Source organism: Hetaerina americana, unplaced genomic scaffold (assembly GCF_022747635.1).
Source record: "Hetaerina americana unplaced genomic scaffold, ioHetAmer1.1.p SCAF_12, whole genome shotgun sequence".
Classification (NCBI taxonomy): domain Eukaryota; kingdom Metazoa; phylum Arthropoda; class Insecta; order Odonata; family Calopterygidae; genus Hetaerina; species Hetaerina americana.
Window position 1 is genome coordinate 32,449,957 of NW_027286292.1, and position 19,042 is coordinate 32,468,998.

Here is a 19,042-nt window from a genome sequence, read left to right on the forward strand (position 1 = left end):
AAGAACAGCAACCTTTACACTTGGTGTGGTGCAATACGATATATTGGACTAGTGTTGGAAGCTCAACAAAGTAATGTGGTTTGAGCACAATAGATTGTGTTAACGCCATCGTTAAATCCGAAATTAGACACCACTTTGACTTAACCAAAACGCAAAGAGAATTCATTAAGTAATCCTCCCCGCTGAGATAAATTAAAAAGGTAGAAGACCAACCGCGTGCACCGTGGGCGTATGGGGCACACCAAAAAACCAACTCCAAATACCACGTTGCATTCAACTACATAAGTAGTAGTAATGGAGAATGTTTACCCGAGGAGATACGGCCGCTAATGTTTATAGGATTTCAACCCAGCTCATCGACAGCTAAATGTGAGGGATAAGGTTTCTGGGTTCCGCTTACCATATACTCGTACAGGTGATGCCAGACGAAAAAAAGAGATCTAAGATTCCCTTCAATAAACATGCATTAAGTAATTGTAAAACAATATTCCCGGTTATATTTACAATCGCCAATACAAATATGATGCCCCTACGAAATAGAAAGGAAATATCAGGGAGTCTGTTTACAACTATATTTTCACTGTTTGGTTTGCTGGGAAAATAGTGATTTATAAAGTGCGCGCTTGAATGGTGAGGGAGATGGTGCATTAGTTATAACGGATGATAGCTTATTCCAATGACGACATGCAGTGATTGCATATGAGTGGTTATTTGTAGTAGTTCTGTGATGAGGGATAACGAGTTTATGATTACCTCTGGTATTTAGTTTATGTATTCTATCAAGGCTATTGAAGTCATTGGTAAAATACCGGGGGGTTTCATAATTTAGTATTTAGTAGAGTAAGGAGAGCATGTGGAGTTTCCTGCGAGAATCCAGATATAACCAGTTAAGTTAGTTAAAATATTCTATCATGTGATCTGTAATTTTCAAATTGTAAGCGAACGCATGAGTTACATGCCTTTTGTATTTTTGCCGACAACTAGTTTGAAAGGTCATGCTACGCTATGTCACCATAATCAAAGCGAGGAATAATGAGAGAAGAAACTATCTGGTTTTTTAATACGATGGGTATCACACACTGATATTTCCTAAGGGATTGGAGGGATTGATTGACAGTTCTGCAAGTTTTAAAACTCGTGAAGACCATGAGAAATTTCCATCTATAAGGAGGCCTAGATTGGTAACATTCTTTAATGGAATGACTGTGCCTTAAAGATACAAGTTGAGTGGTTTAAATACAGCGATAGATTTTAGCAGTTTAGGATATCCAATCAGTATAGCTTGCGTTTTATGTGACTTTAGGTTAATGAAGTTTTGCGTGATCCATCTTGTTATGTTATTGAAGTCAGCATTAATTTGTTAAATAGCGATAGGAAGGTTATTGATTGTGGTGCTTAGATATATCTGGAAGTCGTCTGCATACGGTGATATTTGGAGCATTGAAGGAATATCAATGTATAACGATAATAGTAGTGGCCCCAGGATTTAGCCCTGTTGAACACAGCGCGTTATATCGAGCCACGGAGAGTGTTACCAGCCACCACTCTTCGTCGGCGACCTGAGACGAAATCCACGTAGCGGCGGTTCTTGAAAATCTAAGGCAAATTAATTTAGCCCGCAGTACATCTTTGTCAACTGAATCGAATACTTTGCTGAAGTCTAGTAGGCTAAGAATTAAGGACATCATCAATAGCTCGTCGAAGGTCATTAAATATTCTGACCAGAGCAGAAGAAGAAACGTGAGCCTTGCGGAAGCCAGATAGGAATACATCTAGAATATAATGCCGAGACATAAAATCTGTTATTTGTTCATGAACAAGTTTCTCTAGCGCTTTGGATAAGATAGGTAGGAAGGTAAATGCTCCGCAATCTGGAGATGAGGTTTTCAATTGTTTTGGGATTGGACAAATTAATATATTTTTCCACAAAGAAAGAAATTTTTCCTCAGATAGCGAGCAGTTGAAAATATTTGTTATGTATAGAAGCATGAAGGGAGTTAATTAATGCAGAAGCAGAATAGAAATTCCATTCGACCCTTGTGCTGTGAATTTAATTTTTCGTAATGAGTTGCGAACTTCTAATTGAGTTACCCGGGGAAAATTGACGGGAGACGCTTCCAGTAAACTGTGGCACGAACTACCTCACACCTCCACCCAACACTCGGGGATGTTCGAGGACACGTGGTGCTCAGTACAACGAGTCTCCGAAGCGTTAGCATATAGTTCAGTAAACATTCCAAAAGGCTACCAATAAATTTCTTTCGGAAACGCCATAAATACTATGGGAATTAAGGATTAGAACATAGCCAGTCAGCTGGACAAACCAATCAGGAAGAAAACAGAAAGCTTAAACAGCAATTAGAACAGCTTAGGAACACGGAAATTTTCCGTGGGGAAAACTAAAAATAGCACCCGGCCACAATATATATGCAGCACCTATACCAAATATCTATTGCATCCAAAGAAAGTTTCTGTGCTCCACGGGAACTAAAAAAATATAGCAAATGGCTAATCATATGTGCTAGGTGTAAATAAATTACAACAAGACGGTAAAAATATTTACTGACAACACCGTAATCGATAAATTGCTCAGACGTGACGGTTATGGTAATCAATGGCATTTATTTTGAAAGGGGTATTAACCTGCCAGTGGGATATTTATACAAGCCAATTTTTACTGAGCCATAGGATAGAAATTCCCCAACAGAGTGTAAAAACGCACCACGAGGTTGCACAAAAATTCTGGTTAATTCTTAAGAGTTTGTCACAAAATGGTCGATGAATGAAAGCACCACTCATAAGTCTGAATGCCATACTTTCCCCTAGCTTTCCTTTCTCTCCAGATTTCTCTTCCTCACTCTCCCACCCCCTCATTCTAACAATCCTCGGAGCCAGCTTCAAGCAAGCGCCTGTGCCCAGCCTACGGGATATACGCGGAGAAGAATCTAGTGACTGCCGATCTGGCCGTCGGTTCAAGAAATATGCCAATTTTTCATAGTACAATTAATCACGCAACGCTTTTATCCCACGGGCAGTCGTGATAAACAAGTTAAGATTATGTGACTTCATGGAAAATAATCGACTGGAATTGAGCGAGCGTAGGGAAGGCCAGGAGAGGTGTGGAGCATTCGCAATCACAGGAAAAAACACATTATCAGCATAAAGCCCATTGATAGAAGTTTCCACATCACTCATGCGAACCAATTGTATGCAAAAAAAATTTGAAGAAAGTGGAAAATGGTGGGTGAAAAGGTGGAAAGTAAAAAGTCAAAATTAAACATTTGGTGACTTTAACTCTTAAATACATTCGATTCGATAAGAATTAAGACAGGGGGGGCAGGGATATCAAACAATAATTCACTTGCTACACGCCCTTGAGGGAATGTAAGATACTGACTCCAGTCCATTCTTTCAGTAAAGAGTGCTGAATATATTCTATACTCTCGGCCCCGGTGGAGGCGGGGTAACGCCCTCGCCTGCTAATCGAGAGGTGGCAGGCTCGAGTCCTGCCTCGGTATTCCTCCACCTAGGGCATGGATGGAAGTGATTGTGTTTATTGTAATGTATAAAAGTTAGGTGGAAAAAGTGACTATGAAGGCTCAAAACATTTGTTAAGTTCCTAAATAAAATACTCCACCATGGGCAAAACATTACTTCTCAATTCATCGGTGGTTGAGACTAATAGAAAATTTAGCATTTTTATTTGCAAATTTATATATGTTAGGTATTTAATGCATCATTTGGTAAAGAAAACACTGACAGATATGCTTAAACAGAAGAGTTTACTTAAAATAATTACATTAGTAGCGATGAATAAACACTAATAAATTGTACGGGTACAGTAATAAGCCCTCCATCATGATAATAGTTGTGCAATAAATAATTCATTCGACGCATGGGTGATTATGCGAATTTTAACGGACAACAGATGGACTGAGAGTGTACACATGAGAATTAAGGTGTGAGAATAAAACTTCTCATTCATATAAATTACAATTACAAGCACGTACCCACAGGTAGAGAGAATGTACCCAATAAGCAAGCATGAGGAGAGATCCGAGTACATCAAAATTTCTCCGAGGTCGAGGAATCTACGCCCAAACAGGGATGATTGATTCCACTTGATAAATGATTCATTGATTCTATTAGCAGACGTTGAGCTATATTGATATAATACAGCAATGCATGAGAAAATATTTGAATTTCGAAATAGAGATGCTCTCGTTATTGCAATGGAGCTAATGTCGGGCCCCAACTCCCAAAAATATTGGTCTAAAAATTTTGCCGTAAACATTACGCCGCAAAATACGGAGAGAAATGATAAAAACTAATGGAGCAAGGAATTCAAAAATCAGCAGAATCAAAGAAAATATAAACGCCACAGCATTTTCCAAGGATCGCGAAATCCTCAAAAACCATCCAGGTTACGAATGTTTACAGCAGCTATTGTTGGGCAACTGTCACACACCATAGAGAAAATATAGTCATAACAAATTCAAGGGAAATAAACTATTAAAACAGAGAAAGAGCATTGGAGGACAAATGGTGACTATTTTTTTTAAGGAGGGGAAACAATAAAATGGTACTTACGTAGTCATGAAATGCTTTTGCTTCGCTCGAGTGTTCACATGTATCTCTTCTTTCGGGAGCAGCGCAGTACAAATCCCAAAATACACTGAAATGAAAAAAAAAATTAAAAAACCAATTTAGTAGAGTCACTATGACACCCATAAAAGGTACACATTTATTTAAGAGCTATTCGTAAGACGACTACAATGTTACCGTAACTCTGGCGAATGTTGATCAACCTATGGAGTTAAGAGGTATGCACTAATACTCCATTTTAAAAGACAATTACTTCACACCCATTTTTCAAATTTACGGAGGAAAATCTGTGAATAATTATCATATCCTACAGAAAAATATGAAACTTCCTCTCTCTCATGATATCTTACACATGACCACTGGACATCAAAGAGAATAGTGGAAAACGAAATTCCCTAACAATGTTTAAAACGGGGAATCTGTGGTCATAATTGGACAAGGGCTTTGGAGCGCTTGTAATTTCAAATGCTCCGAGGAACAAAAAGTAAGCTTCACTCAACAGCAATACTGAACATCTCATGTGAACAAAATAAAAAAATAACCAAGGATAAGTATGGAAGAAGTATTAACGCCAATTGACTGGAAGAAGTATTTCCGCCAATATATTTATTTTTGATGGAAGAATATTGGAAATAGAGAAAATAATCACTTAGAAAACAGGATGGCATTACCGTACCTTTACCATAACGACTTGCAATGATTTTGGGCCGGCAGCGGAAAGGGGGTACACGCCTGGAGCCCGTCAAGAATACACAATCGAATGAGCCAAAACCTGAATTTCCAAGGCAGAACAAACATGACTGGAGAGAAAAACATTCACCACTGCACTAACTATTAATTTCAGACCAAATCAAGCCGTGATAAAATTAATAAAAACGCATATAAATGGAACAACATGGTAATACACTAACAGGCGGAAAGATATGATTTCACACACTACGAATATCGATACAAAAAATAAACTTTCCATTGCCAGATGATTTAGAGACCACTTCAAATGACAGGTATAACTTCCTTCAAGGAACAACGCGGCATAAAATGATGATATTTTAAGAAAAGCATAGTTCCGATAGAATAAAAAAAAGGAAAGTTTCAACTACAGAGTAAAATACAATGGCTTTTACAAAGAAAAACCTAACTACAACATGCCCGAGTGTCGGTTTGAATGACAATGAAGTTCATTATACACATTTATGAGTTCAACATAGCCTAAAATATACAAAACCAAACAACCGCTGACGTAACAGATTGGTTACTTAATGAATGTGCTCGAGGTCAAATGAAGACCACGGAAGATGAGGTAAACATTAACGACCTAAAGAGTGATTGGACCAGCCCACTACACAATTATCGTCAACGCTACAAAACCTCATTTTTTAATTCCTTTTCCAATGTCCCACGAACGGATACCGTAACTGAAGCAAGATTATATTTTAAGTCAAGTGGAAATCATCAAGGAAAGAAAGACACTGGGACAAATCAGTCAATGAAGAATTTGGGGCCACATATTATGGCTAAAACACACTTTACACGTGAATGTGACTAGCCTAAAGTGAACGACTTCAGCCTCAATACCTACCCCCTTTCATCCCTATTTGATTTTAAATATTTAAACCGATATGGCGACAAATGTGGGCATGTCAAACACCTATAAGCATTACTTTACCAGCACACTGGGCTAAAAAGTTTCCCTTATAAAAACGTATGCTCGTATAATATGGTACACTATGCTAATTACACCCTTCACGGGGACCGACCTGGAGAATCCATCTATTCCTCTTCCTATTGAATAAACTGGAGGTAAAATGTCGTTTGAAAGGTAACATGCATAATATGATTATCTGAGCGAAAGCAACCATGAGAACTACAGGTATTTAATGAAATATTTTCAAATTGCGAAACAAAAATGCACACACGAAAGAGAAGAGCTCTATAATTCCACACACAAAAAGACAGAAATGATACGAAGCAAATGCATCACCTCTAACGAGTATATTTCTGCTTTGGGATACAGCAAAAATCCCTAAACCCGTATCTATTATCCCCACAGCCTCTTCACACAGTTCTAAGTAGGTAAATGTACAGAGCGAAAATGATACGAGCTACCTAAGCGTGCTCTAGTCAGATGACTCTGCAAAAAGATAAACGAATGAAGTCCACACAACATTCATTGCTTAAAAATCCTAGAAAAACTACGTCAAAACCGTGGAACAACGATAGTACAGGTTGACCTGACCATTCCATACCACTCATCAAAAATAACCCATTGAGTTATTTCTTTAACACTTTTTCCATTTTTATTACACCAACGTTCTAATGGAGCAATGAGTTTTCAACCTTCCCCCGTTGATGCCGTTACAGCCTAATTAAAAATTTCGTAAGAATTTTTTCTAGACATGTTGGTCTGATTAGTTGTTAGTACAATTGTGCTTAATTATGAATAATATCAGTCCGCAGTACTCTTCTCAAAATACTCAACATTGTTCATCCAGCTCAGGTGGCCCTAAAACACAGCTAAAAAAGGGTGTTTTTATGTGCATGTCAAAAATGTTAATTTCAAATAAAATTGTCGTCCATAGTGATATACAAAAAAATGGCTAGACAGCGAAACGTCGAACACTTGCGACCTGCGTGGTATAAAATGGAACAGGCTTCCGCTGAAAAAATGCCACTAACAAAATATAAATGGTTCGAAAATTTGAAATATTAATACAAAGCAGATGACTTTATTTTCCAAAGATAGTGATTTTTCAACCCACAGCGCTCTCATCACTTAAAGATTGACAGCAAATCAGCCACGGATTTGAAAAATTAATCAGGAATATACTGAAATTTATTTATAAAAAAATAGTTAACTACCAACAAAATCTAGAGAAATATCGCGAAGAAAAAAACGTACGTCAAGTATTACCGTTCACTTAACTTCTCTCCGATGCTGTAAAAGCCTATCAGAATCGAAGAAGATGGCATGGCACCCATTTCTACGAGCGCTTGTAATTTCCACATGGCTGATAGTGCAGCAATTGCCTAAGTTAGGCATTATGCGAATTAAAAACCTTTATGCTGCATTGACGACTGAATGCAAAGAACTTTTAAATCGAATTGTAGCTTTGAAAAGCGGACTCCATGTGACATAAATCGCTATTGCAACAAGCAAAATAACCAATGCGAGATATTTCCGTCTAGCCGAAATTCTCCCTTGATGCTGTTTCAATGAGCGCGACATATGTATGCTTTCACACGATTAATTGAATAGCGGTGAAAAAAGGCAGGCAATAATTTAATTGCAAACGAGAAATTACGTAACAGCAAAAACAACAAAAAAATAGAAAACACAAAACATGCCGTAAACTCACCAAGGGTTAACAAAAATACCAGATTAAACACCAGGGATGGCTTAGTCAACAAATATTGAAGTACATAGAATATAAGAGTACGATAAAATATAAAGCTATTTGAACGGCGAGTACAAAGGAAGTCAAATATTATCAACAACACCAAGTGAAATGCAAACTCACAGGTATATTCAATCTCGTCAAAATGATACCAAATAATAAAATCTCACTTTTCGACGCACCAAAAAAACCACGGTAATTGAAATAGTAAAAAATCAAGTTCTGATTCCATTACTTTATCATTTGGGTAGTACGAAAATCGAGAAAATTACATAACTAGTAAAATGCTGATGTTGCTTTCAAACCAAGGTATTCCTTAAGCCTAACGCTCTATACAAATATATTTATTAGTTTAATACTAAACACGGAGATGAACTACATAGTGAACCGATTTCATCCAGATGACGATCGGCAATTCAAATTACTTCTTTGATTTTAACCTAAAAAAACACGGTCAAAATCAGCTTTGCACCAGATAGAAAAATAAATGTGGCAGAAACACTAACAACCACTTGAGATGAGGGGCATTTAAAAAGGCATGGCACACAACTGACGGAGGTGACATTGTTGGAGCGGAGAGCAACGGAGGCCACACACTCCGTGCAGAACAGCGTGGCGAGCAGAAGCCTTTCGTGTACATGCTCGAGCAAAAATGGAGAACAAATCCCGAACCCCACCACCCACTGAATTGAAGCCACAGTGGCATATTTTCCAGTGAAATCCATTTTTGCGTGGCTGGCCATGAAAGATACGTTATAGCATTCAATAAAAATATGAACATGTGTGCATGATTTTTTTTAAATTGCGCATGAAGGGACAATCGCAATGACGGCAAAATGATAGAAGACTGAACTTATCTCCTTAGGAGATAAGTTTTCAGAACGAGAGTCGAAGGTGTGACGCAGTAGCGGTTAATAATGAATACAATGATCAATTAATTAATTTACAAGAGAGCTTTTTCGCTTCGGGGACTGAGAAAAGTCGTCAGATAGAGGATACAGGATAGAGTAAAAGAACGTGTCGAAGATAGGAGTGGGTGGGAGAGGTAGGCGGCTGAAACATTTTAATTCAGCCTGCTAAAAAAGAGTTTCCGAAAAAGCAATGATAATCAAGAAGTAAGTCGAGTTTGCCAATTATCATCAGTTCCGTTTGTCGTTTCAGTTGTGGCAAGAGAGACATGGGGAGGCAAAGACGAATTGCAAGTGAGCTGGGGGGATATACCGGTTCTTTCACAGATAATGCTTTAGCTAGCCAGTCAAGTGAGCAGAAGCAGAGAATCATGGCGACTAATTAATTGAATAATTTAAAAACATAATAGTAACATTCCATTAAATAGAACAGGTAAAAGAAATCATATATATGGACATAATAATGTAATTTCAATTATTCACAGATTTATTAGTGGAAACATTGATTGGGAGAAGAGCGTTGAAAGGCACTGGCAGGTTCCTCAAAGAGAGGCTGCTCGGTTTTTCCAAATTGAGAATAGAAGATCGGAGAATACCGTAATTTGAGGAAAGAAAAAATATTGAGTGCTACATATGATGAAAGGAAAGTTCGAAATTTCAGAGGGCAAGAAAACTGGGAATTAGATATATTGTGCGGTGATCCGCATGCTTTCTACGCACCGCGAAACAACCAAAGCAGAGCATAACGACGAAGGAAAGAAAAGCCCTGCGTAACCTTCGGGACAACAACATCGTCATCCTTCTCGCGGGCAAAGGCAACTCTACGGTTCTGATCACCGATGAAAATTTCAGACATTCTTAACAAGACCGACAAGCATCCGATGACGAAAGCTGACAGAGACATTAGATGCATCATCAAGAACTCGTCAATTCCTCGGGAAGAGCAAAGAGGTCTAATATCCCCAGCACCCAAACCTCTTCCGAGACTCTACGGCCTACCCAAAGTCCATAAGGAGGGTATACTGTTGAGGCCCATAGTAAACCAGAACGACTCGCCGACCTATCACCGAGCCAAGTATCTGTCCCATTCACCACAATTCTACGTCAGAAAACTTCCTCGTACGGAGAGAACTCAGCCGACTTCGTCAAAATTCCGAAGGACATCTCAGAGGAAAAGGAAGACATCATGGTCAGTAACGACGTGGTGTCACTATTCACCAACGTGCCTTTCAAAGACTCATTGGAGATCGTCAGCGGACTCGCCACAACGGGCGTACCTGGAGACTTTCCGGAATTGGTGGGACATTGTCTAAGGAATACTTTCTTCCTCTGGAATGGTGATCACTACGTACAGAGAGGATTACCTCGTTAATGGATTTGGGCACCGATACCAGGAAATAGATCGGGAGAATATGCGTCGTAATTGTAAATGAATGATCACCTCATTGAAGTGTTGCCAAGCATAAGTATCGATATCGACATAAATACCCCGCGATCTATCAAAAAGGTGTGGGGCAGGGGATGCAGGCACCAGGTGGGAAGGGTGAGTGATAGGGAAGGATATGGGAGAGGGAGGGAAAGAGGGAAAATATTCGTTAATAAACTATCATATAACACGAAAATCCGTGTGTATGCTGGAGGAAAACCCAATTCAAAACAAGGGTTAAAGTATAGCCTAATTAAGTAGTTATTTGTTATGTGAAAAAAGGGAATTAAAATGAACCAAAAACATTTGTATGACAAGCCTCAACCAAAATAAGACAGGTCATATAGAACTGAAAAGCAAGAAGGGGAAATTCCACCATTACATGGACATTCAACTCATGGTCTCCGCCCCCAAATACACAGGTATGGAATGTGATATACTGCGTGCACGTATTAGGAGACGATGTAAACATCCAAGTAAATAAGAAGAAAATCCACAGACCGTGAATGAAAAAGAGTTCAATGAACAAGGGTACACAGAGGAACGTATTTTGACGACCATGCCATACTTCCTCGATTTTACTGAGGTACCCGTACCACGATACGAAACACATTATCCAAAAATATCAGCTATGAATGAAGACAGGAACAGGGCAGCGGCACCACACCAGTATTTTATTTCGTCGAAGACAAACATAAATGAATTCATTGGAGTGGGGGGACAAAATGAGTTCACATGCCAAGCTGGATAAATACGCGAAAACTATTGCTTCGTCCCCAACAACAATATACAGCCTCAGGACTCGTTTCTCTCACTCCAGAGTCTGTGCACTTGGGGATGAAGTCAAGCTCTCACTTGGCACTACAAAGCCTTGCAAACAAACGTCAAATGGTAAAAAATGAAGACAATATAAAAAATCAAGGTCCTTAGTGGACTTCAATTTTACGATGGGGCAAACAATCCCCGAAATGAGCTTGAAGCATGCCAAATGTTTGCTACACAAAGATGTTAAAATTTTGGTCCAATCCCGATACATTGGCGTCCAAATGTGCTCTAGAATTAATCCTTTAACGGAAAATAAGAAAATGCATGACATTTTACTTACCACCACCACGAATGCAAGAATCCCGGTGGCTCCCCGAGCGTTATGTTTTTCTCCCACCGGATCTGAAACGTTACAAAAAGAGTCAGAATTTCAAACAATAGCATCACATATTTCAAATAAGCATAACACAAAGGTCGCGACGAAAGTTTTGAGTGACACAACCGCTAAATTTGTCGCACGGGAAGGAGCAAAGGTCCTCGAAGGCCTATTGCTAACGATCTAAGCTTTCAAATTCGTTCTTATCACATGTTAAGTCATGAAGAATCATTGCATGAAAGTGCCCCAGCACTTGCCGGTTCCAATCTCACAACACCTCAATTCCGCGTTAAGAGAAACAAAGGAAGAGACAGCGATAATCCAAGTACGTTGCAACTTGCCCGCGCTACTCAGAAAGGACGCCGCAGTTCTTAGAAAGGTGCTGCAACATAGTCGGTCTCAAAACTTTCGTAGCGATCCTCGTATCTACCTTTAAAAAAGACAAGGATATATTTTTGTTCGGTTTAAAGATTCAGGACACTTACAGTAAGCTTATGGAAGGCAAAAAGATTCTTGAAGCTGACATATGACCAAAAATAGATCCAGTCCAGAGGCTATGAGATTTCTAACTTATTTCACAAAATTTAATCTAAAATTTACGTGCTGTTCGTGACTGAAAAGGTATTCTCGATCAATGCCAAATGTCATCACACAGATTTACGCAAATATTTGCAACTTAAAAAGCGACCAGGAACACAGAATGCAATATACCACAAGAAACACGTAAAAAACAATTTATCATAAGTAGAGAAAGTTGAATCGACTGATTGACAGTGTATTTGAAATTAGACTCCAATATCACAATATTCGTAGACCAATAAGATAACTCTCATTAATGCTATTAATCAATGAATTGCTAAAATATATAGTACGAGGATATTTAAAAAAAGATAAGAAAAAAATTATACTTTACCTCCGAGAGAAATGTTTGCGCTGCTTTCTGTGCCCCAACATGGAGAAGGTACTCGTAAACGTACAGTGCTAACCTAAAAATAAAAAACTTCCGATTAATTTCATTGAAAACACGAAGATTCCAATTAGGTGCCAATATGTACCATCTCGAACAAGAATAAATTGAACTGCAAACAAACAAAGAATCTATCATCCCCTGCCACATACTCAAGCGGTGGCTTGCAGGGTACTATAAAATACAAAAAAGAACCATTGCACGGAGTGCTCTCTTGCCGGCTCCATTCTCCCAATACCTCAATGCCGCGTAAAGAGAAACAAAGGAATACCTCTTAGCGACAGCGATGAGCCGGGCAATTTGAAACTTACACGCGTTACTTGGAAAGGACGCCACCGTCGACCCACCTCCCGCTTCCTTGCATTTGTATCTTTAGGGCCCTGCAAGCCACTGCTAGGATGTGTGGCAGGGGGTGAATACACACCAAACCTATTTTGACCAGATTACTTTTACCCCTACCGTGGCCGTACAATGTTATTCTGATCCCTTATCGCTAATGACATATTAGATCTATCTGCTCTAGACTTAATATCCCTAAGTTTACTGACATGATATCTCCGACCGTAGTATGTAGGGGTAATAATACACTTTCTACATCACTTCTAAAAAGACGTCCCTCCAAATTATGCCGGAGCCTTAATCTGTAATATAACCTGCGCTCCGTGCGAGATTCCCTGACTAGCTGCTCTAATATTTTGGATACGCAAAAGTTTATCATAACTTTTTGCAAATCTAGCTCCTCTACGCTGCGAATGATTTAATTCGGTAATTAATCCAACTTTGTTAGGATCCCATATACTTGCAGAATATTGTTACTGAGACTAACCAAGGAAAGATAACTTCTCTCATTAAATGAAGAATATAATGTATCTTTCCACTGTCCTTGATACATTGTATTCTTAGATATATCTCCAAGATACATTGTATTCTTCATTTAATTAGCATCACTTTCCACAGAGTTGAGCCGGGAACACTTGACTATAACTTCTCTCTTTGAAATTGCAACATAGTCTGCCTCAAACCTTACGTAGCGACCCTCGTCCGTCTTCAGTTAAGATGAGGATATAGTTTTGTTCCGTTGAAAGATTCACGACACTCAAACATACGCAATTTTGCCAACTGACCTTTCTAATGATATAAGGGTCCGCAATGGACAGGCGACTAGTGATTGGCATGCACCTAGGAAAGCACCATGTTTACAGTGAAAGACGGGGAAATGGTGCTGGGTTAATGATGACTTGAACTGATCGCACTAAAAGTGTAAAAAATATAACTTAACTTAAGGCTCCATTCTGACTCCACAATTATCATCATTTACAAAGGCAGCAAACTTAACTATAAAGTTGATGCTGAGAAAATATTCACAACTATATCGGCGGGACGAACAGAAGTGACAAATTAGTCAAAAAATAAATCCAAATATTTATTTCAGCCGTCTCCCGCGCCGCTCAACACGCGACTATATAGCAATAAAAGGAATGCGAACTTAGAAAAAATTAAAACTTCGTTTCACAAACAGCTCCAACAATATTTTTATGGTTGAGGTCGTAACATACCCCGACACACGCCTTCAGCGACTTTCCGGAAACGGTATGGATAAACAATGACGTAGACTGAATCTTTTTACTCCTTGAAATTCTGCAGAAATAACTTTAAACTTTTTAATTATTGACATCTTGAAATGAATAACTGCTAAGCAGGTAAATCATTAAAGTTGTTGCAATAATTATCCCAAGGGCAAATAATCTACAGAAGTATCCAAGATGTCTAAATACGTTAATAACAAAATGTTAATACATATTATTTACAGGGAGTAAACCAAAATAACTTCATAAGAGGTAAACACGTCTATAGTAAAACATTAATTACGTAACTCTGGACAGCGAACAACGCGTTGTCGGCCAAGTAGATGAAGCGCTTCCACCACCAGGCTGCGATCGCTGTTGCATCTCGTTAGCCAAAATTATTTCGAGCCATTCATTGTTTTAAATGGAAACTCGAAATTCCGGTCAAATTTTGTGATGTTGTTAAATGGAGAACATGTCACAGACAGAGTAATTGCAAGAATGCATTGCTAAAATTGGCCCTTCAGTATACAAATGTGCACAATGTAAACAAGGTAAACCAACGCACACGTAATGACCAAAGAGAATAAGGTAATGGAACCACAACGGACAGGAGAAATAGAGAGATTACATTCTGCACAGTTACTAACACCTACCTTGTACAAAAACTATCCGGGAGAAACCAAACATATAAGGGCCAGGAAACCGAAAAGAAACTTGGTTTTTAATTATGTAATGTAATCTACCGGTCAAGGTAGGTTTTGGATGGACACTACCACATAAATATTTCCAGACTCCTAAGAAAACACAATCCAGCAACCTACTCTAAATTAAGTCCCTCTTCATCTATGTGCACTTCCTTCATCCCATCCAACATCCCTATCTTATTCCTGTCCTTTCCTCGTTTGCCTAACATCTATACTATTCTTCCATTTCCTTCACCCATAGTTTTGTCTTTTCTTCTCTACTTTCATCTGTTAGCTTATTTATCTTATGTTTACTTTCCTGTATTCTTCCACAATCTTCTTTGCTCTTAGCTTATTTCTCTTCTCAATTTTGTTTAAATTCCCTCCATAATCCAAACTTTTCGACATTCAAGTTTCTCCTTACTCAGAACATTATCCGGCACTTCTACTATTCCCCGTTTGATTTCACTCCAATATACTCTTTCTTCCCATTTCTCAGCTATTTCGTACTTTCATACTTCTCGTCAACCTACCTCTTTCGTGTTTTTCCAGGAGCCACTGATTCTTAACTACTCTTCTAATTTTCCCAGTCTTTAGGTTCCACATTGCCACAGCTAATTTATGATTAATGCCAACATCCGGACCTGGGTAACTGTGGCTAGCTTTTATTTGATTCCTGAACCGTTGTTTAACGATGATGTAATCAATTTGATACCTTTTAATTTTTCCTTGTGTTTCCCATGTGTACCTTCTTCTCAAAGGTACTACAAACAATTTGTGTGATGACCAGGTTGTGTTAATTGAAGAATTTAAGCAGAATTCTCCCTTATAATTGATGTTTCCTAGACCAAATTTCCGTTGTTTTCACGTCAGATGCCATAAGAGCATTAAAATCGTCCATTATAACTATATTGTCTGTCTTTTGACAACCTAATCACCTAATCAATACCCACAAACATTTTACAACCTCATCATCTTATGCACTTGATGTTGGGATGCATATTTGTATAATCAACAAATCAGAAGTTATGCTGTTCAATTTGATCACAATTCGTCTAACGTTTAACATATTTGAGCTGGATTATTGGTTTTCCACTTGGAATTAGGAATCCCATTCTTTCCCTTTCATCAACTCCCTCCTCCTTGTGAAAGCCTCTTGCCTTAGTGCAATTCATCTCCTTACGTCCGTACTACTTCGACCATTTTGGTCTGAAACACTTCTGAGGTGCGGTAAGTCTTCTACCTACTCTAGTTTTTGCCCCCCTAATTCAAAGTTTAGCTTAGTCTTTTTCCTTCTGGAAAATTTTCTTTACTCGCACCTGAGCAGTCATGAACATGTACAGGTTGTGGATTAGCCTCCTGTCCCTACAATCTATTCCTACTTAATGCGATATACTCAGCATTTCTTAACTATAAAACCACTTTTCGACATCTACGAAACAGGCAAATACGCCCTGACTGTATTCAAATTCCTCTCGATTAGTCATCTCATTACTGTAATCGGATCACACGCGCCTTTTCCCTTGCTTAACCCAATCTTCCACCATGCTACTTTTGCTTTATTTGTTACCCGTATTAAACTATTATTTAACTCTTTATACTTACTTCTGCCTAGCTCTGTTTACATTCTTCAATGTTCTTCTCTCATATATGTTTCTAATCAACTCATCCGTAATTTTCGTCTGCTTCCTTGTCCTTTTCCAATTACTGGTGCCCATAGTTTCTTTTGCGGCTTTCGATATCCCTTCCTTCAAACACTCCCATTTTTCCTCGATTATACCCAGCCCTTTTCCCTCATTCATGATCTTCTCTGCAGCCTGCTGATCGACCATCCTTGGCAGTCCAGGGAAAGCTTCCATTTGTTAACCAGCCGCCTCAGCCTTATCCTTTTCAAACGAACGCTTCAATTGTGGTCAGTCTGCATCCGGTCCCGAGAAACGGTGCGAATTGATCACACTGATCCCAAATCTGTACCTTACCATAACATAATCTAACTGATACATTTCTGGGTCACCTGGCAATTCCCATGGATACCATTTTCTTTTGTGGTGTATTAACGAAGCGTTGGTGATGATTAACCCCTGTCTCCTGCAGAATTCAATTGCTTTCTCGCCGCGGTCATATCTCGTACCTAAACCGTAGTCTCCAACCTTATCACTATCTCTTCCATCCCTATCATATGGTTCCCAGCAGGAACACACGCGATGATGTTCTCTAACTGATGGTATATCCTATCGACTTCTTCCTCTTTATGATTGATTGGTGGCAGGTATACCTGAAGAGTGACCAAGGTTGTCGGCACTGCTTTTATTTCTACTGTTGCTCTTCTATTCGTTGTTGCCTACGCTTATTCCTACCTTTTTATCCAATATTATGGCAATCCCTCGGTAGCTCTTGCCCCTTCCGCTGTATATTACTCTATAGCAATCACTCCAGTAATCACCGCTATCCATCAATATCCCATAGACGTAAAATTTCAACTTGCATCTCTCACTCAAATTTTCCTGTCCTCAACATTGTCCTCACATTCCAAGTTCCAACTGTAACTATTTAGGTCGGATTTAGCTGCCGTCGGTTTTATTTTGCAAGGGTTGCGTGAGATGACGACCGCGGAGGTCGCTTGCCTCTCCTACTGTCGGGCACGACACAGGACCGAGTCTTGTAGTTGCCAGGACTAATTTTCTCCAAACTGTCCGTCATCAAGTTCTGGGGAATAATTGTCGAGGTGCCTTCGTTAAAGGTTTATATCAACGTGATACCATCACCCAATGGCCGGCCCACCGCGTCCAGACGCCTTTGCCTCACGTCCAGACGCCTCACTGATGAACAGACGCTGCGTGATCTACCTTTCGTCTAGCTCTTTACCTTCGACTTGTCTCGCATGGGATCAATTATCAATTCCTCCGCCAGCACAGCTCTAGGGGTCATCAGAACACAAAAGCCATTCCATCACATTAAGGACGTAGTTCATAGGAGGGAGGATCCTTCGTAAAAGGGATAAATTAGTAGCCTCGCAGTTGACAGCGGGATCGGAACTTGATATTGTTTATAAGAAAAATTGATAAACTAAAACAACCCGGGAACGTGACTTATTGCATGTTGAAATTTTTTAAACAAGGAAACGCTTCCAAATGGCCCCATGAAAAGTGTATTCTCCTTCAAAGGAGTTACCATTCATACATGAAATTTGCCAGTCAAGGAAAAACTTTATTGGCGCGTTTATTTCAAATCTAATAAAAAGAATTTCCACGGCTCCGATGCTAAATATCAAGTCGTTGCGACTTCATTAGCCCTTCTATTTCAACGATGTCAACTAACGATATCAAGTAGAAAATTGTACATCATCACAAGAGACCATTGTTTTATAATTTCAACAACTATGGATTTAATAATATAATTCATGAAAGAGAGAAAAACTGATGTTCAACAAAGCATTCTTGAGTAATTCGAGTACAACTTATAACGTATTTATTTTTTATTTCATAAATGGATTGATCGATTATATCATTAATCGAAGCAAGAGTTACTTCCTTTCGAAATAGACAGGGTATTAAAATTACTTGAACTTCCACAGAAAATTAAGCCTAGTCTCATTACCTTTGCGGAGCCAGAACATACAACCGGCCAATCGGGACGCTGGGAAATAGCTCGAGTTTCAAAATGGTGACTTAGTGACCGATCTCGCGAGTCGTGTTTACATGAGCTTTTCACATGTTTTTCACAGTCTTAAAAGAAAGGATACTTGGGATGCACACGATGTTAACACAAAACACACCAATTTCTGCAAATATGTGAATTCACAAGACCGAGCGAAGGTATTTCCCAATAAAATACACCAAATTTATTCGTCTGCGAACTTGAAGGAAAACACCGCTCCACACAAGGCCAATTTCTAAATAAAGACCTTAGAATTTGCAACGAAAACACTCGTTGTAGAGAATTCAAACAACACATCACTAACTCAAATACCGACACTTCAAAATGGTGTGCTGCCATCATCTCATTTCATCCCGCAGAAGGGTTCGACACTTATTACACAATGATGATACTTACTTTTCACGTGCTTGAGCATCTGAAGGTACCGTCGAGCCTTTCCCCTTCGCGTACATATTTTAGACTTCAACTGTCACGCACCTGTCAGACCGTCAGAGACCCCGTGACCATGGCAACGTCAAGGGACCTGTCAAAACCGTACTTCCGAATGGCTCTGTTGCTCATTTGGTAGTAAGGCTGACACTTCACACTACCGGTTTGCTTCTGTAAGCAAGTCCGTCTAGATGACGTCGGCTGTTGGTTAAGCCTTTATAAGAGTAGGCTGTGCCGGTTGACCCCCTACCTCCCTGTCGATC

General features: G+C 39.2%; 1 protein-coding gene across 5 annotated transcripts in view; it reads right to left on the bottom strand.

The window, feature by feature from the left end:
- Ssdp (Sequence-specific single-stranded DNA-binding protein) overlaps window positions 1-19,042 on the bottom strand; it is a 155,624-nt gene extending 136,582 nt beyond the window's left edge. For 3 of the 5 annotated variants that reach the window (XM_071582872.1, XM_071582873.1, XM_071582871.1), the window contains exons 1-4: window positions 18,747-19,042; window positions 12,389-12,461; window positions 11,440-11,501; window positions 4,591-4,675 (exon numbers count right to left, since the gene is read on the bottom strand). In XM_071582872.1, the coding sequence (XP_071438973.1) occupies window positions 4,591-4,675; window positions 11,440-11,501; window positions 12,389-12,461; window positions 18,747-18,802 (276 nt within the window). In that variant the 5' untranslated portion in view covers window positions 18,803-19,042. The remainder of the gene's footprint in view (window positions 1-4,590; window positions 4,676-11,439; window positions 11,502-12,388; window positions 12,462-18,746) is intronic. The other 2 variants (XM_071582874.1, XM_071582875.1) reach the window with 1 other exon arrangement.